The following is a 24716-nucleotide window of genomic DNA, read 5'->3' as shown; positions in this document are numbered from 1 at the left end:
TAACAAAGTGTTTTGGGACCCTGTCAATAAGGTCATCAGAGGGAAACTCCGGCAAATCCGCTTTTGGTTTGCAATATCTCGGTTCAGATTGGGTTAAGCTTACTGCCACTATTTACCATGTAGCGGAGGATGACATGCAATGATCAACTATGGGCCCATCTGGACCCCCTGTCCCTCTTTCAGACTTCCTTATTGGAAGTGGACGAACATGTAAAAAGAAGAAGAGGAGAGAAACGAGAGATGAGAAAACAATGCCAAAGGGAGACTGATCTAGGTTTAAATGCTCTACATAGCCTAACCTGGGTCCAGCGTATCAAGACACTCCTTAGATTTAATTTCTGACAAAAAGATTTGGGCCCTATCTTGTACCACCACTTTATGTTTTGTGGGGTTCATCAAATAAGCCTGAGCGCCCTTATTCTAAAAGGGTTGAATCAATTGTGTAAGCAGCCATCTTCTTTTGATGGTAATGTGGCAGAACTCGGGCCTCACAGAGAATATGCAACCCTCAAAAGATCGTTTCTGATCTGGATGAACCCAATCAAAAAATGCCTGTCGCAGCAAAAAATTGCCAAAAAAGACTAGCCCTTGGCTTGTTGCCCTCCTGCCACCGAGTGCTTAATTTAAAAGGGTATCAAAGGGCTCGCTAAACCTCGGTCTCCCAGGCCCATTCAGAAAGTTCAGGGAAGGCCCCCTTAAAGAGTTTGACCATATATTTACGTGTGTTCTCCTCCTCCAAACCCTCAGGAATACCCACAACTCTCAGATTGTTCCACCTAAACCTATTTCTAAAGTCTTCTGGTTTCCACTGAGTATCTGACATCCGAGCCTCAAGTAAGTCTGTCACCACTTTGAGTCGATGACTCAGTTTCCAAAGTTGCAATTCTCGCCTATAGCTCCCCATCCTGTCCAAGAATTCCGAGCAAGTCTTGGTGACACAACAAATAGCACCTTGTAACTTGCAATAGGCAGCTTGAGACCTGTGGCTTTCTGCCCGGGTTTCTTCCCGTGAGCCATGATGCTTTGATAAATTGCTTCCAAAGATACCAAGTCTGAGGAGTCTAAAGCCGACTTTCCACCTCCCAGCATGTCCCTTTCAGGCGGGGAGGCACAGAATAATCCCAGAGGGGTTTATGCCGTTTGACGCTCACATTAGCCTCAGCTTTAAAGTCACCTTTCACCAGATTATCCTTCTTTCTTACAGTACCGGATATAACCAACTCAACATCTCCAGGTGCTGGCCCATGTCTACTATCCAGGCGGCCCAGACTGCTGACATAACTTCAGGCACTCTCTCCAGAACCTTTCCTCCGGCACCCTCCAGTGTCTTGCAGGTCCTCATCTGACCAATCAGACAAGAAGAAAAAATGATCTCCCCCCGAGTCTGGGTCTGTATGCAGCCTTAGCTGTCCAGAATCCTGACTTGCAAGGGCTTGTACAGCAGTTTTAGGAACCCCACCGTCTATGTCCACAGTGCCCCCAATATCCAGGGAGCCACCATCAGTACGTGCCTTGCCAGCCTTGAATGCGAGCTCCCGAAGCAAGTTCACCTCACCTTGAGGATTAGTGTTTAAGACTGCATTCTGGGTGGTGCCGTTGCCTTCCTCAGCACGTGTGCCTAGCTCTGGGGAGAGTGCTGCCACTGTAGTGATTGATTCCTTAGGTTCAGGAGAGCCACCCGGCCATATGGAAGAGGAGGACCCACCAGAAGGCTACGCCTCCAGTACAGCTGCCAGGCCGCAGCCTCTGCTGAAGGCAGCTTCTCCCCGCCATCTACAAGGGAGTCCCACACTAAACCTTATCCATGCCTCGCAGCAGCAGAAAACTGGTGAGTACCAAGGGCAGCGCTGCCTTCCATAATGACAGCATTAGTTATTGGACTGGATTGCTTCACTTGAGTCAGGCGCTTGAAGAGACCCAGTTGAGAGGTGCCGGGGCCATAGGGGCTAATCTTCAACAGCTGCCTGCCGGCAGATTTTTTTCACAAGGGCCCCCCCCATTCGCCGGAGACCCATAGCTGCTTCCCTCACAGGAATGCTGCCACTACGAGACTTGGGACCCTTCACACTCTTAGGGGCCATACCAGTAATGTAGCAATGTCCCAGCCTAAAGGGAGACTGACACCAGTACACCAGCTGATCCAGATGGAGCGGCACTCTGAAGGGATGGCTGCAAAGAACTCTAAGCACTCCAACAGCTAAGCATTTTTACTCCATTTGATATAGATGGTGTTGACAGGAGCTCAGAAAGACATTCAGTTGGAAGGGGGAACAAACAACCGTCCTCACGTGGCCGCCATCTTGCCTCCCACCACTCCCGTCCAGAAATGGCTTTATCAATGCTGGTTTAAGCTAAGCTTTCTTTTTTGTACTAATTGGTCAATGGACACCAGGCAGATTGAGCTTTCGTTCATTTTTGTATGCGCCACTTTCTGAAGGTTTTGCATGGAATTCAATATTATTTGGCATCATAAGGGCTTGAATAAGCCAAAATTGGTAATACATTCAAAGTTGTTTAAACAGTTGGCCCCCAAATATATCTTGCCCAGGACACAACAAATCCTTAGAATGTCACGCAGGAGAAGAACAGCAGAGGTGTAAAGTGGGTTTCCATGTATGTACCTTTCCCCTCTCACAGAGAGAAACGCAGCATGACCCCCACAGCTCTAGAGTCACCTTCCTTAACAAGTCACCCAGTGTCAGAACTGCTCCTAGGGATCATTGGGGCTCAGATAAGTAGATGCAGATGGAGGTGGAATCCACTGTCATAAGTTTAGGATCCACATGCAGAAAAACTCACTTACACTAATGGGTTCAATTGTACAGGCCCAGAGATCAAGAGAAGCTTACTATGGCAAGGAATTATGAAGTCAGTCAAGAGGCAGAGATAGGAAGAAGGGGTGGGCATGGAGGCGGATGGAGCTAAGTTTTTATGATAAGTTTTAACTGACTCCTTTAGTTTTCTTGCTACTGTAAAATACTCTGGGAGGAGGATGAAGGAACAACGAGTCTTGCTCCAAGGTGATGTGATCATTGTTTCTGATACTCCTGCTCACTTTGATACTCCCTTCTGTGCTTCATGTTTCTATGACTACTGCACCTGTGATCCTCACTCCTGCACCAAGTGCTCTTCTGCCCACCCTCATTGGCCTGTGTTCTCTGAGCCTCTTGCTCCAGTGCACTTCGCCTACTCTGTGCGGTACTCCCCACCACAATGCTCTGCTCTATCATACTCGGTGCTCCTCCATCTTCTACCCAATGCACCTGTGCATGTGAACCTATGCCTATTATCACATGCATTATTCACTTACCACCCACAGTGTGCACAGTGTGAGAATCAGAACCTTACTCCAACTTGGTAAATTCCCTTTATACTCACAAGAGACTGTAGGATGGCGTGGTTGGTGGCATTCATGCAAGAGTCCAGCGGGAAGGCGCATTCCCCCTCACAGTAATATGCTGAGTACCCCTGCGGGGCGATCACCCAATCCTGGGGAAAGAACATTTGCCATTGGTTTCTGAAGTATAATCCCTACTTGAAAGTGCATCAACTGTTAAGTCTACAGTGTGGCTTAAGGAGGTATTACATACTCGGGCAGACCTAGTGAGTGGTGAGCATTCAGTCCAAGAGTGGAACAAAAGATAAGTAACAAACAGGCAGTCTCAGACAGTGCAGGTGAAAGTCTATGGGGAAGCCAAGAAAAGAAACAGGTCTTCTTGCTAGAGCAAGAACTCAGTTGAGAATCAAACATTCTCTTCTATGCTGAGGTCCAACGTGACTGGTGGATTCTCACTGCCATGGCTGGGCCAAAGAGACATGATCACCGCAAGCATAAGGGCTAAGTCAAGCAGAGGATAACAAATCTATAGCAGGCATTAGGTAAAGAGCAGACATTCTTGTCTTCTATGAAGGCCAAGGAAATGGCATGCGTTACATGGGAGGGTGGGTTGCATGATGCAACGTGGTGGATGCACTCTTATAGCAAAGAGCCCTAAGGGAGACATTTACTTCTTGCCAAGGTATAGACAAGGTATGGGTTTTTATTGTTAGGTCTGAGCTCAGAATATAGGAAGCCAGGTAAATTATTGCGCTTGCAGACACCTAGGAAGGGCCTGTAGGGAATGGCCACAGTAGTACGGACTACTGAGCGGGTGTGGTATATACACTGATGCCTGAATCCAGTGTACGGAGGTGGATTATTATAAAGGTAAATATTAGGGACAATAGCCATCAACTTATCTATACAGAAAATGGGCCAGATGTACTAATGTTCTGGTCGCAAAAAGCATTCACAATTTGCAGCCAGTCTTTTCGCAACCAGAATCTTATTTTGCAGAGAGATCTATTTACTAATAGGTCAGTGTGAAAAACAAGGATTTGGATTGAGATACGAATCCAACCTACCTATTATTCATTAGCTAGGTTGCAAACTAGTACTCAACTTGTTTGATCACAATCACAGTGAAAGTGGCCTGAAAGGGCCAGCGGACCATCACAAAGATGACTATTCTTAGAGCAGCCCGATTCCCTCAAAGGAAATCGGGCTGCTTTAAAAAAAAAAAAAAAAAAGCCAAAATAGTTCTTGGTTTTTTACATTTCTTTGAGTGTTGGTAATGGCCCTTTGGACCACTGCTTAGTCTTCCTGAAACTTTTACCCCAATTCACAAAGGAGGCCAAAGGGGTCCCCTTCCCATTTGCGAATAGGTTAACACCCACACATGGGAGTCATAGCTTTTCAGTGGTTTGAAACTAGAATTCTGGTTGCAAACAACTGGTACACTGAACCATCGATTTAGAATTTGGAAGGCCCACAACACATCCTATTCCAATTGCGAATTGGTAACCACACAGAATCCTATTTTAAGACTCAGTAGAGGTTACCAACTTCTAAAATGGGATATGTACGTGGGAAATGCCGATTTTGCAGTTGCAAATACTTCGATTTTTCACATCAGTGTTTGCAGATGCAAAATAGGTTATTATCTCTAGTCAGTAGTTCAATTTGATGGCTATCGTCCCATTTATTTTTGGAGGACAGAAAGAGAACATACCATTTCCTTGCAGACATTTCCTCGTCTTACCATTTCCTCAAGGGATACCATTTCCTCGTCCACCACCTCTTGATTTTTCCAAGTTAATATGTTTATTACATTAATAACACACACACATGTATATATATATATACACATATATATATATATATATATATTTATTAATAATATATATATATATATACATATATATATATATATATAGATAAGTATTACACTATTTAAAAACAAGTTTAATAAAGCTTCTTAATAAAAAAAAATAAAAAAAAAAATGGATTATACTTTACAACTACTTTTAATTTCGAACCACAATTTATTAAGAAGCTGTGCAAAAAAGGGTGGTGATTTTAACCCTGGAGTATTAATAACGCAATTACAGTTAGTTTTAACTAAAGGTTTTCATTAATAAAAACTAGTGGTGCTAAACAATAATTAAAAAGGTGAAATCATAAAAATTACTAAAAAGGTGAGAAAGCTAAATTCCCCACTAACTCCTGGAACAGGACTATAGCAATTGTATTACATTTACAATAAGTTTAATTAATTCAATTATTTTCAGTTAATTTAATGGATAGAAACAAGATTATCATTAATGCCAGGTAACGGAAATCAAATTGTATCAATACATTAAAATTAATTTAATGAAATACATTTTAAAACATTAAATCAAATTCATACAATATTAACAAAAGGACATTTTTACAGGTAAGTAAAGTAAAAGTGGGTACATTTACCACAACAGTGTTACATTTAAGCTAATTGAAAAAAAGGAAAGTATTAATTGGCAAGAGAAGTAACAATACAAGGAGACAGTGGGGAGAAAATAGTTAATTTAGGTTAATCCTACCTTGATAAGGAAATGGTCTATGTGGAAAAATAGCAAGGATATGGTTGGAAGGGAAATCACAGGCCAGCAACCGTTTTGTCCAGAAGAAACAGATATGGGACAGACTGTCTTCACCACTGGTCTGGAACTGACAGTTCTCATTAGAATCCTACTTCTAAGCTAGCACCAGTGAGACCTGGATGAAGGTGTGTCTCCAGCTTTAGCGGCTAGATAGGAAATGAGTGATGTAGTGCATGAGGTGTGAGTGGAAGTGTACTGCTATTCTGTGGTCGAGATAGGATATGGTACAGTGAAAGAATAAAGATCATTACCAGCCATCCAAGGTCCCGAAAGCTGACATAAAGTTCATGTCTCTTGCACACTTGATGCCCTTCGTTGCTGTGAACATGATCTGCAAAAAGATGGAAACATTAGGGTGAGGAAGTCTCAGACCAGAAGCACCTGACCTCCCCCTTTAATCAGTTGCTTCCTCATCAAGACAACATTTCATTGGAAGTGCAGGAGTGTTTAAAAATCTTCTAGAACCATATACATTGTGGGGCTTCCACGGATCACTGAATCACAGAGCTGGTGCAAGAGAGATCCCTCACTTATTGAATATTAAAATTTTAATATCAGCCTGCACGTACATTCCCTCCACAATATGGACTATCAATATATCATCAAAGAAATTGTGTGGAGTCAAGAATAGTAAATCTATAGTTTCCTATGTATGCTTACCTTGAGAATATATTAAACCTTGATATTGTGAAGTCAAAATATATACAGGTCAATATGGCTGACCTCAATTTTGCGATGTGCAAACCCTCTTGCTCACACCATCACAAGTTCTGATGAATACAAGTGGAATACATTATATAGAGCAAGCGTCTTCAGCTCTTGCCCTGATCCCATTCATAGTATGGGCCTGATTATGAGTTTGGCAGTCTCACCACCATTCTGCTGTGGCCACAGTCTCAAATTCTCCATAGACTCAGCGTTCTTCAATATGCTGTATTTAGATGTCACCACTGGCCAGCGGCAGTGTTTCTGATGGTGGGGGACCGTTGCGGGACGCGGTCAGCAATTCAAGGAATATTTGTGTTGATGCGGGTGTGTACATTTTGACCAAATAAGTCTGAAATGTACTCATATGCATGACACGCGAAAAAATACCTTGTACAAAATATGTTTCCATTGCTGGAGTCCAGACCATATGTGCACAGTCCAGTCAACAGGACAAAAGTGCAAAAGGTACTTACCTGGATTTTGTCCACCACGGGGTTGTTTTCTTCGGTGTCAAGTTGCTGCTGTGAAGGGGGCCATGGACGAATAGGTCCACGTCAGAGACTGAAGGGAAAATAAGGAAATGGGTGAGCTTGCACCCCATTTCCTTTATTTCCACCATCTCGAAGCAGGAGGTTTCCCTGCCACAGTTGGCTAGATGGAAAGGCACTTCGTAATCTGGATGGCGGGAATCTTGTCTGTACTGCCCTCTGACAGCTACTTTTACCCAGCCGTCATCGAGGCGATCAGCGAATGGCTGACGGAGTCGGTGAGACTCTGGCAGTCTCTCGATCAGCAACCTGCCAACATCATAATTCAGCAGGCGGACTCCCGACGAGGTGGGCGGAGCATCCGATGCTGTTTCGACGGCGGTACCCATTCTGCCAAAATCTTAATCAGGCAGTATGTCTCAAGCAGAGACCTATTTGGAAGGGTCAGGAGTTTTATACAGGTCAGTCCACTCTGGTGCACATTGGCTAGGCAAAGAAGTCATCACCCTATTTAGGTACTTTCTATAAAAGTGATTAAATAAATAATTATCTGGACAGTGATTCTTACTCTGCAGGACTGATTGTTACCTTCCCTAAACTATTCAGTCATGTGCCATGCCCTCAGCTTTAATAGGCAACAGCTGGCATCATTTCTGAAGGTAAAGTTGCTAAGATATGCACTCATTATACTTCAGGTGAAAATATCTATTTCTGACAATAAGTTCCAAGTAATCACAATTAAGATTCCAAAGTTCCAGATGATAAAATTTGGTTTCATGTCAGAAGCGTAACTCTTTGTCAAAACCCACCTCTAATGATCCCCAGCACACTCGTCAAGCCAGGCTCTTGAAGCACCTTACAAAGGGAATTCTGGAGTCTAAACAAGTGGAAGCATGTTTTCTAGAGGATAGAAGCCACTTGATTTCATGGCTGTCATGGGCTGGACTCCAACTCTCATCTATTGACAAAGCAGGGATTTCCCATCAACTTGACAAGTGAACACTAGCTTGTCTTTCGGTAATGTGATGTGGGGAGTGGACCACCCTGCGCATCGCCCCTGATTTTCCTGTGACATTGGGTGGATCAGAATCTCCTGCTTCAAGTCTTGTAGGAGGATCCTGACTTTGTACAAGGTTTGGATAGTTGGGGCTCACTTGAGTAGGTACAGGTGCTTGCCTTCTAGAATTACTGGACATGGACAGTGCAAGAAGATGCCTGGGATCAGAAATCTGTTGTTTGGATTTCAAGTTTCTAATTTATTTTCTCAGGAGATATTTTGACTGATCATTTTGAAAGAACTTTGCAGTATTTGAGGAATCATCTGAACTCCTGAATAACCTTTTGTTAATTTGCAAATCAAACTACTGATATTTATCAGTCTAGTTGCTTGAACCTTGCGAATTGTACACCTTTTTTGGTGCTAAAAAAAGACTGATTGCTTTTGGGTACAATGAAGATTATATATGTTTGTGTTTATATGTATATTCATGTAAATTACCAAGATTGCTTCTGTGTGTTGCTGAGTTAGATTGATAGTTATTGTACATGTATTTATAATTAGTAGAGATACTTTCAATAGTAGTTTAAAAAATAAAATATCACTTAATTATATCACCCACCACAATGAAAAGTCAACACAGTCTGTCTTTAAAAATACTTTCATTATACAACTGGCAATTAGTTGAAAAAGATTTCCTTATCACAAATAGAATAGTAACCTCACACTAGTGCTAGTTATTCAGTTCACTTCCTTATTTGCCACTTTAATGTACAGCTTCCTTACATGATCAAAAGCCCCAACCAGAATGTCCTCAAACCTTGAAGCTTCTTGAACGTGCATACAATATGAATTGTTTCAGGGCTGCACTGCATAGACTACAGCGTGGGTCAGTATTAACACTTAGCACCTCATTACGACATTGGCGGCCTTGGTGGCAGTCGGACAACTGCACTCCAGGCGGTCCAACCGCCACATTATGACTTTGGCAGGCAGACTGCAAGGGGACCTCTGTCCCCGCTAGAAACATAGTTCCCAGCGACATTGCAGCAGTTGGAGTTGTGGTCAGCCATGGAGGCCCTGAGTTCAGCACCGCCACGCTGATCATGAGTCAAGTTTCTGCCAGCCTTTCCATGGTGGAAACCCAGTACAGGGGGGCCCCTGCACTGACCACAACCATGTTGTGGTCAGTGCAGGGGCCCCTCCTGCCCAGCACCCTTGGAATGCGCACTGTCTGCTGGTATTCTGACGGCACCAGAGGCCCCCTCTGTGTGAAAGCATTGGCCTCGGCTCCTTGTGAAGCAGGGGCCGATGCTGCCAGACTGTTTCCACTGGACCGACCAGCGTAAACCTCCAAATATGGAGGTTTCTGCTGGTCTGCCCAGTGGAAACGTCATAATGGATCCAGGGGGCGAAGACTGCCATCTCCGCTGCAGTCTCCTCCCCACGAGTTTGGCAGCCGTCTCGTCCCACCGCCAAACTTGTAACGAGCCTCACAATCTCCTATATCAATAGGCTTTCAAATGATTAAGACCAAATCTCAGCCTATCTAGTTGCAGTTCCTGGTCTAGTGCCAGTGGTTGCTTAGGATAACTTGGTACATTCGGGGGATCATGTACCTTTACTTCTAATTTCCCATGCAACTTTTTTATTTATTTATTTATTTATAAAACAGGGTTGAGATGCAAAATATATTAATGACCTTGGACACAATAAACACACAGAAAGAAAACAACAATGGAGTATGAATTTACATTCTAAAAAATGACTTAAAAATAATTCATTTCAGCTCTTCATCATAGCCAGTAACCAGTATTAAAGTATGTTGATATATTTAAAGTGCGTATTTGTGCGTATTCAAACTTCAGTTTAACAATGTTGTTAGGGCAAAATCCCCAAACACTAAAGTGACTTATAAATCCCCCGTCCCTCAAAGTGCCTTAAATCCAGTAAAGTGCGTCTACAAAACGTTTTATGCTACCCTCTACCTAGAAACTAAAGTGCATTCATTAATCTGGTTGTCCATCAAGACGTTACTGTTAGAGTAGTGAAATGAAAAAACATAGCATATAGACATAAGTCTTATGACATTGTTGATTCTTTTCCCATCCTCAACGTCTTTTAACCATCCCTTTATCTTATACAAGCCAATATGAAGGGAACCGCTATGCCAAAGCACCCATAGCTCCTCGATCACTAATAATCCAAAGTGCATCTGGTGGCATCCATTCTCCGCAAACTGCTGAGAACCTTGATATCGCCCCTACTCTTCTTGCGTATGCTTACTCAAAGATTTTGGTCCTCCTGATCTTTTCCACCCATAAATTAACCGTGGGGGTATTTGTAGATTTCCAATATTGCAAAACCAGTGAACGAGCCACTGCAGTTGCAATTGAAATAAACCATTGGGAGGGCTTGTTGATCTTACTTACTGAGTGGGAAAAACGGAATATGGCTAATACGAGTTCAGGTGATACAGAAACCTGGATCGTTTTACTAATTTCGGCAATACTTCCTCCCAAAAATGCTGCAGCCAAGAACATATAAAAAATATATGCCCCCCAATCACCTCTGTCCATTGCCTTACAGCAAAGACATTGATTAAGATGAGATGGGAACATTTTATGAAGCCTTGATGGAGTATAATACGTCCACCACCTTCAAAGGAATGCCTTCCTTTTGTAGTTCAGTGCCCTGAGGGTTTTGTATCCCATCTCGCAAATATGCTGCCATTCACTTAAAGTTATCTTACCTCTGGTCTCTCCATTACTTTTCGGAAGGAAGTCTGTGACCACTATTTGGCTTGCATTTTTTGTAAGAAGCCTGTACCAATTGCCCAACCCTAGAAGTTTGTTCTCATTGAACAAATGAACCAGTGACCCAGTTTCCAACTTTATGTTTCTGTAATTTGCTTTAAAAAAACAGATTATTTGTCTACAGCTTAAATGGAGATCCATACTATTAGACTTGAATCTCCAGGTAACTTAATCCCACTTTATTAATGTCGTACCTGCATAGAAGTCCCACAATTTGTAAACCCCTTTCTCTTCCCATTAGCGCAACGTAGGGCTCGGAATATTCAAACCCCAGTTTAAAGTTTCCTTCAATCGAATGTGGGCATGGCAAGGTGGGATCTCCCATTAGCTACAAAGGGTCTGAAAGCGCTGTACTACTATCCCCATGGTCTTACATCTAGATTTCTTGGGTAACTTCTGTGTCTTCAAAGCAGTTTGACCTCGCCTTCTTTGGCCATTAGATTAAGAAAAAACTATCAGCTCCTCTATCTGCTATGGAAACTCTAATCAAATTATCCATAACGGGCCGCCTCATAATAGGTCTTCATATGAGGAAGTGCCAGCCCCCGTGTCCTATCCCCAGTTCTAAAATTTCCTTCTTTACCCTGGGTGTTTTGTTCTGCCATAAAAATGTTCAAAAAATTATATCAAGTTCTCTAAAATATGTACTTGGTACTCGTATGGGAAAGTTTATAAAAAGAAATAAAAGTAAAGGTAGGATTGACATTTTTATTAACGAGACTTCCAGTCAGTGTGAGTGGTAGTAAAATCCATCTCTCAAGCAGCATTTTGATCTTATTAAGGGGTGCGGTGTAATTAAGTTGGGAAAGATCGGAAAATGTATTGGTCACAAAAATTCCTAAATATCTTATTGGATGCTGTGGTAATGATGGAAGGGAGACCGAAAGATCTAATTTTGATGTGTTGAACAGCAGAAATTCTGTTTTTGCCTCATTCATCTCATAAACACCTACACTAGTGGACCCTTTGATCTCTTCTATTACATGTTGTATATTCTCGCTCTCTGCTTTTAGATATAATGCAACGTCAACTGCAAACAACTTGATTTTGGACATACCTGCAAGTGGAGGGACAATTAAGTTATTTTTTCAAAACTTAATGGCTAGAGGCTCAATAAAAAAAGTAAACAAGACCGGGGACAGAGGACATCCCTGTCTGATACCACTTCTAATTTTAACTCGCCCTACCTCTTTAGATTTGACGATTACCTTCGCCGCTGCCCCAAAATACAAATTCTTCAACATAATTAAAAATTGAGCCAGAAACCCAAATCTCTCCAAAATAAAAATCAGCTCCTGCCAATTCACCAAATTGAATGCTTTTTCAACATCCATCATTACGATCACAGCTTTCTGTTGGTTAACTGAAAAATATTCTATTGCATGTGATACAAAATGTGTATTTGCTGCCATCGATCTTTGAAGGAGAGACCCGCTTTGGTCTTTATGTATAACTGCCTGGGGACCCACTGCCACCCGATTCGCCCAGATTTTCATGAACAATTTATAATCGGGGTAGTATGAGTTGGGATCCAGAAAATTTTTGGCTTTTTTCAGGAAGCTAACTATTATGGATTCCTTAAAAGAATTAGGAATGTCTATTCCTTCTATGATTTGGTTAAATAATTTTGTTAGAAATGGAAGAATTTCCTTTTTTTTAAAAAATCTCTTTATTAAACTTTATGCACACACAACAGTACAGTTTACTATTAATAGTTTTGCAATCTGTTTGCCCACAATTATGAACTGGTACAGCGCAATTGCGCAATGGAGTGCGAAAGATGCAACTTGAAACTATTAAAAAAATAAAAATAAAAAAAAAGTCACAGCTAAACACCGCTAATATCAATCCTGTTGTTGGCTACAGCCCTAAGAGGGTATGGGGGGGGAGAAGAAGGATGCATCTATTGTGTATAGGGGACGGGGAGTCATAATTGAGATATGAGTTGTATGACAGGAAGGGAATCAGACCCAAGCTGGTAATAGGCAAGGCTAGGCGTGGATTGCGTAAGAGCATAATTGTAAGGGAATCCCACTAAAGTATTGCTTTGTTGTATTGGGGGAGGGGGAATAAAGAAGTTAATGCAAAGGGTGAGTACAGGTGGGACAACGGAGAGTAATGTGATATAAATATTGAGCAAGAAAAATAATACATGCACACTTACTGGTTTAGAGTGGGTATGTATCATCCCTAGCTTCCATTGCTACCACAAAAATGTCCCAGACTTCAGGGTCATCCCGCAGCAGACCTTTGTGTTGTAAGGAGCGTAGTGTCTGAGCTTCGGCTTGTGCACGGCTATGTAAGTCACAGAGCCAAGCGGAGTGGGATGGGACGTGTGGGGCCTTCCAGTGCGTAGCTACTAGACGCTTGAAGACAACAAATGCAAGATCAATGAATCTGTGTATATGTTTGTCGCTTTTGGTGCGGTGACGTATGCCAAGTAAGCAGGAGTCTGGAGTGGGCCTCAAAGTATGGGATGAGATGTCTGCTGTGGCATCCGTCACGCGCTGCCAAGCCGCGTTTATTGAGTGGCAGCTCCAGACCATGTGGTAAAAGTCCGCTGCCGGAGTAGCACATCTGGGGCATGACAGGTTTGTGTTTGGGTATATTCTTTGGATACGGGCCGGGGATAGGTATGAATGGTGGATGTAATTGAATTGGGTGTACCGCAGGCGAGGATTGCGAGATATTGACTTGATCGTTGTGAGAGCCGCGACCCAAGTTTCTTGTGATAAAGGAGAAGGGAGGACGGAGTCCCAGCATGCTTTAGCAAGCGGCAGGGCAGAGCAGACTCAGCTAGCAGTTCTTTATATAATTTAGGTATGATGCCTTTTGCTCTACCTATGGTAAGGATAGTGGTAAGTAATTGGGATTCGGGTGGTTCATTGTTACCAGAGCGCCAGAGGTTATTAAGTAACCTTTTAATGGCGCTATACGTCAAGAAGGCACCAGTGTGCATAACCCCAGCGCCACTAGTTCCGCATTGTGGAGTTAGAGTAGTAATCGCCTACGTTCAGTATGCTCATGTTCCGTGTATCATGGTGTGTTGAGAGTATCTGGGTGCCTGGCAGCTGAAGCAATGGTAACAGAGGGGAGTAAGGAAGTGTGGGTGCCTTGCTTTGAACGTATCTGCGCCAGCAGAAACGAGCTGCCTCCAAAAATGTGGGTTTTGAGGATAGGCGATTAGGACCGGATAAGAGTGAGGACAGTATCGTTTGCGGAGCTGTGTGTGCTTGGAGTATTATGCGTTCGGGAGGGGAAGTTTCACTGAGCCATGTGGATAGCCATAATAGCTGGGCAGCTGCATAGTATCTTTCGAAATTAGGCATGCCCAAACCGCCCGCTTCTTGCGGATATTGTGTTATAGCTAGCGCTATTCTGCGTCTGTCTTTGCCCCAGAGCAGGTCGGTTAATAATGAGTGCAGTTTACTGAAAAACGAGTGTGGCAAGCATAATGGAAGGACAGTGAAATAATATAAGAACCTTGGGAGGATGAGCATTTTGGCTATTGCTACCCAGCCCATAGGTGATAGAGGGAGTGAGCTCCAAAAGGATAATGAGCTGCGGGTAGAACTGAGTGCCCTATCAATATTGCCCTCTTTCAAATCGGCAATGGAGTGATAAATTTGTATCCCCAGATATTTAAAGGTAGTGTGTGACCATGGCAATTGATATTGCGGTAGCACCATGTGAAGATCAGTTGGTATGGCGGTAAGGGGGAAAATACTTGACTTGGACCAGTTGACCCGCAGTCCGGAGGCGAGAGCGAAGGAGTCAAGCACTGGCAACACCTCTGTCATGGAGGTGGTGTGATTACGTAGGTATATTAGGGCGTCATCTGCATATAAGGATATAATATGGTGTATATTAAACTCAGTGATGCCCCATATGTGTGCATAGCTACGTAGCTTGATTGCTAATGGTTCCATGGCTATGGCAAATAATAAAGGGGATAATGGGCAACCTTGTCTAGTGCCTCTGCCTATGGGGAATGCTTCAGAGATAGCGCGTCCATTTTTAACTCGGGCTGTGGGTTTGGAGTAAAGTGTTTTAATCCAACTGATAAAACCTGGACCAAATCCAAACGCTTTGAGTGTGCGTAGAAGGTAATCCCAGCTCAGCGTATCAAACGCTTTCTCGATATCTAGGGAGAGTGCCACCGCTTCTATTTCAGTATTACTGTGCATTATATGAAGTAGTCTTCTAATATTTAAAAAGGTGCTTCTCCCTGGAATAAAGCCAGACTGATCAGGGTGTATTAAGCTTGATAAGTAAGGGAGTAGTCTGTTTGTCAGTATTTTCCCTAATAGTTTGCAGTCTGTGTTAAGGAGAGAGCGGTCTGTATGATTTCACGTCGAGAGGATCACGGCCCGCCTTCGGGAGGACGACTATTAGCGCTTCGCGCATGGTGTCTGGCAGTTGTAGTACACCGCGCGCTTCATTAAATACCTCTATGAGTGGTTGTAGGAGGTGGGTGGCATGGGAGTTATAATACTCTACAGGTAGGCCATCTGAGCCAGGTGTTTTGCTACGTGCCATTTGTGCCAGAGCTGAACGCAGTTCCTCTATAGTAATGGGACGTCTAAAGTGGCGGCATTGTCAGTGATATGTGGGTTTTGGGAGACGAGAGAGAGTATGTCAGCTAATTGCTGCTCCGATGGGTGGGAAGGGGGCGTATATAAGGTGCAGTAATATGTGGAGAAGGCTTCGGTAATTCCTACTTGGGTGTTAATAATGATGTCGGAGTTCAAGCGTAACGCACCAATGGGTGATGATAGTGAGGATTGGCGGGTAAGCCATGCCAACAGCCTGCCTTATCTATCACCCTCGGCGTGTTGTCTTGTCATGTAGTGTCTGTAGTCGTGCCTACATAGTCTTGTGTCTGCTTCTTTGTGGGCAGCTCTCAGCAAGTGCAGGGCAGCTAGTGTGGACTCGTTGGTGGAGACCTCAACCTCCGCTTTGCAGAGTTTAACCTCCAGACCTTGTAGTTCTTTGATAAGTGTCCTTCTAACCCCCACTGTGGCCGCGAGACAGTGTCCGCGTATCACCACCTTATGGGCATCCCACTCTGTAGCGCGAGATGAGGTTGTATTTTTATTCAGTGAGAAATAATCAGCCAGTCGCTTAGACATTTCTGCGTGGAAGGGGGGGTCTGAGAGAGCTTCTGTCTGCAGGCGCCATGTTGGTATGCGAGTGTGCGTGTAGCCCCAGGTCATTACTACGCAGAGCGGATTATGATCTGATATGGTGCGTCCTAGGTATTCGGTTGCACACACTTTTTGAATTATGGCTGCGGATACGAAAACCATGTCTATTCTGGTGTGTAGTTTATGTACGGAGGAGTAGTAAGAGTATTCGCGGTGGGTGGGGTGGCCCAACCTCCAGATGTCGCTCAAGCCGTTATTGGAGGCCCAACTTGCCAGTGCTTGCGAGGTGCGGTTGGATGGAGCCGAGGCGAGTGGAGGGAATGAGCGGTCTATTTGGGTATCTAGGACGGTGTTGAAGCCGCCCCCCCCATATACACTCTAGCGAGGGATCACTAAGATTGCCAGTGGAGAGCGTACCAAGGAAATCGCGTTGATTTGAATTTGGGGAGTATAACGCTACGAGCGCTAAGGGGAACCCGTCATGGACGCCTTCTAGAATCACATGTCTACCGTTGGGGTCGCATTGTGTGCGCGATATAGTAAACGGAACCCCAGGAGCAATCCAGATCGCCACACCGCGAGCGAAGGACGAGGAAGTGGTGCCGTGCAATTGACCATTCCATTTTGTACGTGTGCTTTCCAGAGTGGATTTAGAGAGGTGTGTCTCTTGTAGTAGGGCTATGTGTACCTGATGTCTTTTAAGAAATGTGTGAATCCATTGCCGCTTACTCGGTGTTGCCATACCTTTAATATTCCATGTGAGTATCTTATATTTCAAGATACCTTGCTGAGTTTGGGGGGCTATTCGACGATTTTAGGTATGATAAATCCAGGTAAGAATGTGTCCATCGCCCCCATTGTGGAACTATTATGTCAGTTGTGCTCCAGGGCTAGCCAGTTAGTGTCCTTAGTGGTTTGAAATGTGAACCTACTAATAAGGTGAACATGACAAATGCCACTGTTGCTATGTATGCGATTAATTAGCGTGTGACAAAACCTACAACCAAAGAGAAAGCACTCAAAAACAATATATAACAATAAGAAAAATAATGAAACAGCGAAAAAAGTTCCAGCATTTGCCGGGTTGAAAGGACGGTCCATATGGAGCAGGGGGTGCCGGAAACCATTGAGTCAAAGTTATGGAGTTACCCTGCCCGGGTTGCCAAAGGTGCAAAGAGCGCCGCCCAGGACCGCCGGCGGGCGACGCGCCACGGCAAGGAACCACGGAGTCGTCAAGCCTTTTCCGGGCTGCTAGAGGAGGGGAGTCATATTATTGAATATAAGGAGCAGAAGTGAGTAGTGCATAATTGGTTTAGCAAACATCGTCTGCCGTGCGCGGGGTGAGGGTGGGACCCCTTGTAGATTCTGCTGAGTCAGAGTTTACGTCATGATCTGGTTCCCCGTCAGCTTGAGTGGACAAGACTGTCGGCGACGTGTTAACAAATCTGGATGTGGCCTGCAGGAGAAGGGAGCGCTCAGTGCGTGACTGTTCAGGTGAGGGCCTGCCGCCTTGTTTTTTGCATTGCCTACGCCTTGACTTGGGAGAGGACCAATTTTCACTGGGAGTGTCTATATTAATCGGGTCGGCAAGGCCCTTGGCATGCAGCCAGGTCCAGGTATCTTCCGGTGTAGTGAAGAAGAGTGCTCGAGTGTCATCTTGTACCCGAAGCCTGGCTGGGAACATCAGCGCGTATTTGATGTTATGTTTGCGAAGGCATTCTTTAACACGGCAGAAAGAGCTGCCCTTCTTCTGAACCTCTGCCGTGAAGTCTGGGTAAGCTGTGATCACAGCGTTTTCGAAGCGTACCGGGCCAGATTTGCGAAATAATTGCAGGATGAGGTCTCTATCATGGTAGTTGAGGAGTCTTGCTATCAACGGGCGAGGTAGTGCGCCAGGTGGAGGGAGTCTGCCGGGGACCCTGTGGGCGCGTTCGACGGAGAAGAACTTTGGGATATTGTCTTTAAGAATTGTATCTGTGAGCCATTGTTCTATGAATATTTCTGTGCTGGGGCCTTCGGCACGCTCAGGAAACCCCACCAAGCGAATGTTATTGCGTCGGGACCTGCCCTCTGCGTCTTTAGCTCTGCGTTTTAAGGAGTTCACCTCTGTCGTTAATTGGGACAATTGTGTTTTGAGATCATTCACAGTCTGGGGGAGGGTAGCAGCGTCTTTTTCTAGTTCAACCACCCTATCAGCCAGTGCGTGTTGGTCCGTGCGGAGTATGTTAAGGTCTTCTGTCACCGAGGCAATTTTGGCTTCTAGGGTGGATTTGGTGTCTAGGACGGCCTGTAATATCTTTTCGAATTGTGCCGTGTGAGATTGTAAGGTAAGTTCCAACTTCTGCAAGGCCAGTTGCGTGGTGGCGTGGGCCTCTGAAGAGGGGGGGGGGGTGTCGGGGTCCATTCTACCCGAAGGTGCACGTGGGGTTTTTGGTTTGACCATTTGATCAGTGCAGTTCTCAGTAGTCGTCAACGAGGTGGGATCGGGTAAAGGCAATGCGGGGCGATCGAGCGAAGGGGCCAGATGAGGCGTAGTGAAGTCTCAGTTCCGCAGAGCTGTAAGTAACTATTGAAGGCCAGGAGTGCTATACTAGTGTCAGTGAAGTGGTGCACAAGGTTTGGAAGACCGCTCCACTGCCTCCGGGTCGAGTGTGCAGGTTCGTGATGGAGAGGCGGGCGTCTTAGATCCTGGTAATTTAAGAGAGTGCTGTAGCGCTTGGGCGGATATCTGCCACGCCGCTCGGCCCCCCGACAGCAGAAGAAGCAAGCGTGTTGCACCGCTACCAATGCATAAAACGGCAAAGCCCAATAGCCCTACAAGGGCGACGGAGGGAGCAGCTGAGCGAGAAGCGTTATACGCAGTCGGGAGAGGAAACGCACCACAGCGCAGCCCAACGTGGGCTCCAAATTCAAACAGAGTGATGGAGGGTCGATGCAGGATAATGGATGCTGGCTTAGTGCATTGGCAGTCACCTGCGCGGCTTAGGGTAGCTGGAGTTAGTGGGACGATATTTGTGTAGGGCCCGGAGGGGTGGGGGCGGTACCACGTGTGCCCGGTTGGGCCAGCAGCTACTCAGAGTAGAATGGATCGGGGGGAGGTGATCAACACAATTGCGCACTGCGACTCGGTAAATGTCGCCGAAAGGCTCACCTCTCCCTTCACTATGTAGCACCTTCCTCCTGCGTGCTTGGCTGTCAGCTTCAGGTCTTCTGCTACACCACTCCTGTGGCGTAGCTTAGGCAATTGCTAGGCGAGGATGCAGGTCTGTGGGGTCCTAGGTGGTTGTTGAGGCCCAGGTGCTTGATTATGTGTTTGCTGCTCGATTTTTTCTGGGCGCTGTGCTGGAAGGCTTCCTCCTGGCAGGCCACAGCAGCCCCAAGCCACGGGGCACAGGAAAAACATCAGGCGCGCCCCCCTCCCGACAAACGGGGGAGCCGGGGTGCGGTTTCCAGACTCAAGAACCCCGTTCGGGGGTTAAGGGAAGCGAAGGCCCGCTCCGGCAGGTATTTAAAGACGAGGCGCGGCGCCGCGACGGGTCGGCCCCGCCCGTGCGACGCCGCACCAAGATGCAGTCTGAGGTGGATGCACGCCCCCGAGGGGCCGGATCTACTGCAAAACGGCCTCAGGCACGGCCATAGACCCCCTCCTCGGCATCCAGTCCAGATGGCGGCTGGCAGCCCCGTACGATAAGCGCGTGGGGCGCCACCGCGAGCGCGGGTCCAGAGGCCCAGTGGGCCGATCGACTCCGATGGAGCAGCCGCGAGTCCCGGCGCGCAGCCACGGTCCACAGCACAGGTCCCGGGCGGCTGAATGGGCGACCTGACACCTTAAAGAGGAGGTGCAGGCGCCACTGCAGGATGTTTACACGGGCTGGGGATCGGAGCTGCAGTTTATGCTGCCACTCCGGACGCCATGTTGGCCACGCCCCAAAAATGGAAGAATTTCCTTAATGAAAACTTTATAGACTTCTGAGAGTATACCGTCACTTCCTGTTGCTTTGGCATCTTTTTCAGGACATTAGCTATATCGGACTGATCAATGCTATCCGAAAGAGCTTTTGCATACGATCTTGGCAGTTGAAACATATTAAAATATTCTTTAGGCTTAATTTGAGGGACTATCTCTACTTCTTCATATATACAGCTGTAATGGCCTATAAATGCCTCTGCTATCAGGCCTTCCTCACATTCCAACCTTCCTGTAACCGGATTTTTCAGTTTAACTATCATCTGCCAGTTCTTTTACATTTTTGTTGACCAGGCCAGATACCTCTCAATTTGCTGGCTTTCTTCGTATACCTTCTGCTGAAATACCTTACTCCCAGATACCTCCTCACCAGAAACAGATCCTGAAGATCTTCTTTTGCGGTTTCTAGCATACTTTTCTTCTTTTGGTATTCTGCCGGATCTATTGATTTATCTTGACTGGAAAGAATTAGTTTGTAGCCTTATTAACTGCCGCTTGAAGCATTGGAATTCGCGAAATTTGTAATAATCTCATTGTTTATTACATCTTGCTTTGTATGCTATATTTTGCCCCCTAAATGCCACTTTGAATGCCTCCCATACCATAAAACCAGGTGCTGAATTGCAGTTTGTGTCAAAAAAATATTTTATAAAGAACCTCATATCATCCTACCAATTCTGGTCTGCAAATAGCGACCTTTCGAAATGCCATCTTGGCCTTACCTTTGGTAGCATACTTAATTCCATCTGAAAACTAACTACTGAGTAATCCGAAAAAGAGTTTGCCAAGATTTTCACTGTCCCCCACCTCACGGAGTCAGAAACCAGAAAAAAACCTAACCTAGAGGCAGATCTATATCGGTTTGAGAAACACCTATATTGTGATTCCTGTCAATGATTGACCCGCCAGGGATCTACGAGTCCAGCATCCAGCATCATTACTTGCACTAGTCTTGAGGCCTGAGATTTTACCTGTTTTTCCCTGTGTTGGAGGTATCCCTTTTTAAATCTTACACAAAATGAAAGTTACTTCCCAAGACTAATATCCCCTCTGCTTCTATAGCTAAAACACAAATCTGCTTTAGTGGCTGCGAATCATCAAACATGGGCCCATAGAAATGTACAAAATTAATGCTTTTTCCCTTGATTATGGCCTTCACCCAGCTCCACCCTCCCTGATTGTCCCTCAGCACATCTTTTATTTTGCATTCTAAGAAGTCTGCAAACACCCCTCACACCTGCCCCAGCAGAAGAATAGTAGACTTGAGAAAACCTTTCAGGAAAACAACATTTAGAGGTATTATTTTCAAAATGTTTCCTATACATAGATAACGATGGGTCGATAGGAAAGAAGCCACTTCATTAATGCAGCACTTTTGCACCTATTCCCTAGACCATTCACTTTACATGTTAAAATATTGACATAATGCATAATTTTGACATAATACATTATTCATCTATTTTAACCACAAAAGCCAAAAAAAGACCACCACACCCCCCAACCTCCCAAACATAAAACACTGGTTGCACGCATACTTGACCCAACATTGGTTACACACTACCTTGTCCAAATATTCGTTACACCCTTAACTAACTCGTACTCCTCGAACTCCCTCTGTACTCAGTATTTTTTTTATATTTTCAACATCCACCACCATACCCTACTCCCGCCCCATCCTTGGATCGAGTGACAGCCCATCACCCCCACCCAACTTTAAGAAGGTGCCCTATAACTGCACCCTATGTTTGTGGTGCGACCCTCCCCTCACTTCCTTTATAACTAAACGTGGCTATCCAAGATGACACTCTCTAGAGTCCATTCCACACAGCCTACAAACCAATTATCTCGTAGACATTTTGGCAATGAATGCCTGTGCTTCCTCTACCATGTGAAATACATAACATCGGCCATCCACAAGTCCTCTGAGTCTGGATTGTTTGTAGGAAAGTAGCCTCTTTTTGGCATGGTTACCCCCACTTTTTGCCTAATGTCAGTGTGTTCTGACTGTGTTTACTGGGAATCTGGTAACCAGGACCCCAGTAACTGTGCTCTCTCCCTCTGGATTTAGAAGTCCGTAACTTTTTACACCCCACAATTGGCATTCTGGTGCCCGATATAAGTCCCTAGTATATGGTACCTAGGTACCTAGGGCATTGGGGCACCAGGGGTTACCCATGGGCTGCAGCAAGTATTATGCCACCCATGGGAGCCCATGCAAAGTGTGTCTGCAGGCCTGCCATTACAACCTGCGTGAAAGGGTGCATGCACCCCTTTCACTACAGGTCACTGCACCAGGTCACTGTAAGTCACCCCTATGGCAGGCCTTCCTAGCCCAGAGGGTAGGGTGCACGTACCTGTGTGTGAGGGCACCCCTGCATCAGCAGAGGTGACCCCCACAAGCTCCAGCTCCATTTTCCTGGACTTTGTAAGTGCGGGGAAGCCATTTTACCTGTGTACTGGACATAGGTCACTATCTATGTCCAGCTACATAATGGTAACTCCGAACCTAGGCATGTTTGGTATCACACATGCCGGAATCATACTCCAATACTGTTTCCAGTACTGGTTGTATGATTCCATGCACTCTGGGGGCTCCTTAGAGGACCCCCAGCTCTGCTCTGACCAGTTTGCAGGGTTCCTGTGTTGCTGCCATCCTACAGATGGGTTTCTGCCCTCCTGCTGCTTGAACAGCTCAAGTCCAGGAAGGCAGAACAAAGGATTACCTTTTGGAGAGGGAGGCAACACCCTTTCCCTTTGGAAATAGGTGTTACTGGGCTGGGGAGGGTTAGCCACCCAAGGCCACTGGTATGCTTTGAAGGGCACTTTTGGTGCCTTCCTTGCATAAACCAGCCTGCACCAGTTCAGGGACCTCCAGTCCCTCCTCTGGCGTGGCGTTACCACTCCCCTGTCCATCACCACCCCGCAGGTGGTGCCCAGAGCTCCTCCAGGTGGGCACTTGGATCTGCCATCTTGCAACCAAGATGGGCAGAGGCCTCTGGGAGCATCTGAGTGGCAAGGTCAGGAAGGTGACACCACAACCCCCTCCTGATTGGTGGTCTCCTCTGCAACAATTACTTCGACTTCTGGCCACTGGAACTACAATTGGATGTCACTGCAACCTACAATCGGCCTGACAACTTTGCCCTGCAACATTGTTTCTCCGGCTCCTTCCAGCAACTGCAACATTTCCCTGGCTGTGCATCCTCTGAGGGCGGTAACTCGTCAGACTGCACCAAGAAGCAAGAAGGAATCTCCCTTGGAGTGAAGGAGTCAATCCCCTGCATCCACAGGCACCAACTGCCACGACGACCAGCTGCGTGGATCCTCTCTCCTGCAACTCTGCGAGGATCCTGCAACACAGGTGATGGTCTTGAGTGGTCCCCTTGGTCCCCTCCATCAGCTGTCCAACTTTGGAGGTGGCGAGTCGTTGCTTCTCCTTGCAGGACGGTATACCTGTGCACCGCGACTCTTGCAGCTACCAAGGCTTGTTGGCTCTTCTTCTGAGGGATCTTCAGGCTCCATGTAGCCCTCATCTCCAGCACTCTTCCCTGTAATGCATGGTCTCCTGCCTGCTGCTCCACTGACGTGGGACACCTTTCCAGGTGTGCTGAGTGGGCCTCACTGCGATTCCTGTGCCTGCTGCCTGTGAGTTGCCTGTGGGGGCTGCATCCACGACTTCTTACTCTTCTGACTGCTGGGGGATGCCTGGGACTCCTCTCTGTGGGTTGAATCCCTTCAGACCCTCTTGGTCCACTACAGCTCTGCAAATCTCTTTCTGCAACTTTTGCCTTTGCCAAGGCTTGTTGGTAGTTTTTCCACACTACTGATGGACTGTAACTCTTCTTCCGGCGGGGGACATCAACTGCATCACTTCTGGAGCTCTTCCTCTGCTCCTGTGCTGCATAGTTGACAGCTGGTCTTCACCATCGACCTGGTCCGCCATCTCCAGAAGGGTGTGTAGTGGCTCCTGCCCCAACCAGACACTCCAACTGGAACTGGACTTGGTCCCCTTCATTTGCAGGTACTCTTCTGTATGGAACCATCTTCTGTTCCTCGCAGTCTTGCACAGTCCTTTCGCAAAGTTTCTCTGTGGGTTTGGGAAAAACCAGGTACTTACCTCTTCTCTCCTGGTCGCTGGGGGGCACTCTGGTACTTACCTTTTGGGGTTCCTAGTTCCTCCAGCTCCGCTCTACAGATTCCACTTACCTGGGTGGGGGTCCATCATTCGTATTCCATTTTTTTAGTATATGGTTTTGGCTGCCCCCTAGGGTCACTATTGTTTTTGTACTATTTTATATTACTTTCTATGCTCATTTGTGACAACTAAGGTGTGTATAATAGTGTGTTTATTCACCTGTTAGTAGAATATTGCCTATATAGTATTTGTGTCACTAAAATAAAGTACCTTTATTTTTGTAACACTGTGTGGTTCTTTCATGTGTGTAAGTGCTGTGTGACTATAAGTGGTATGGCATGAGCTTTGCATGTCTCCTAGATAAGCCTTGGCTGCTCATCCACAGCTATCTCGAGAGAGCCTGGCTTCCTAGACACTGACTACTTCTCACTAATAGGGGATACCTGGACCCGGTATCGGGTGATAACACCAAAGGTGCTCACCACAGAAAAAAACAGCTT

At 45.8% G+C, this 24716-nt stretch overlaps 1 protein-coding gene across 1 annotated transcript in view; it reads right to left on the bottom strand.

The window, feature by feature from the left end:
• LOC138284536 (bone morphogenetic protein 8A-like) overlaps window positions 1-24716 on the bottom strand; it is a 203771-nt gene that overhangs the window by 12308 nt on the left and 166747 nt on the right. Inside the window, exons 5-6 of the mRNA XM_069223415.1 lie at window positions 6210-6289; window positions 3379-3489 (exon numbers count right to left, since the gene is read on the bottom strand). Coding sequence (XP_069079516.1) covers window positions 3379-3489; window positions 6210-6289 — 191 coding nt within the window. The remainder of the gene's footprint in view (window positions 1-3378; window positions 3490-6209; window positions 6290-24716) is intronic.

Source organism: Pleurodeles waltl, chromosome 3_1 (assembly GCF_031143425.1).
Source record: "Pleurodeles waltl isolate 20211129_DDA chromosome 3_1, aPleWal1.hap1.20221129, whole genome shotgun sequence".
Taxonomy (NCBI): Eukaryota; Metazoa; Chordata; class Amphibia; order Caudata; family Salamandridae; genus Pleurodeles; species Pleurodeles waltl.
Note: the sequence above shows the minus strand (reverse complement) of the source record. Positions and strands in the feature narration are given on the sequence as shown.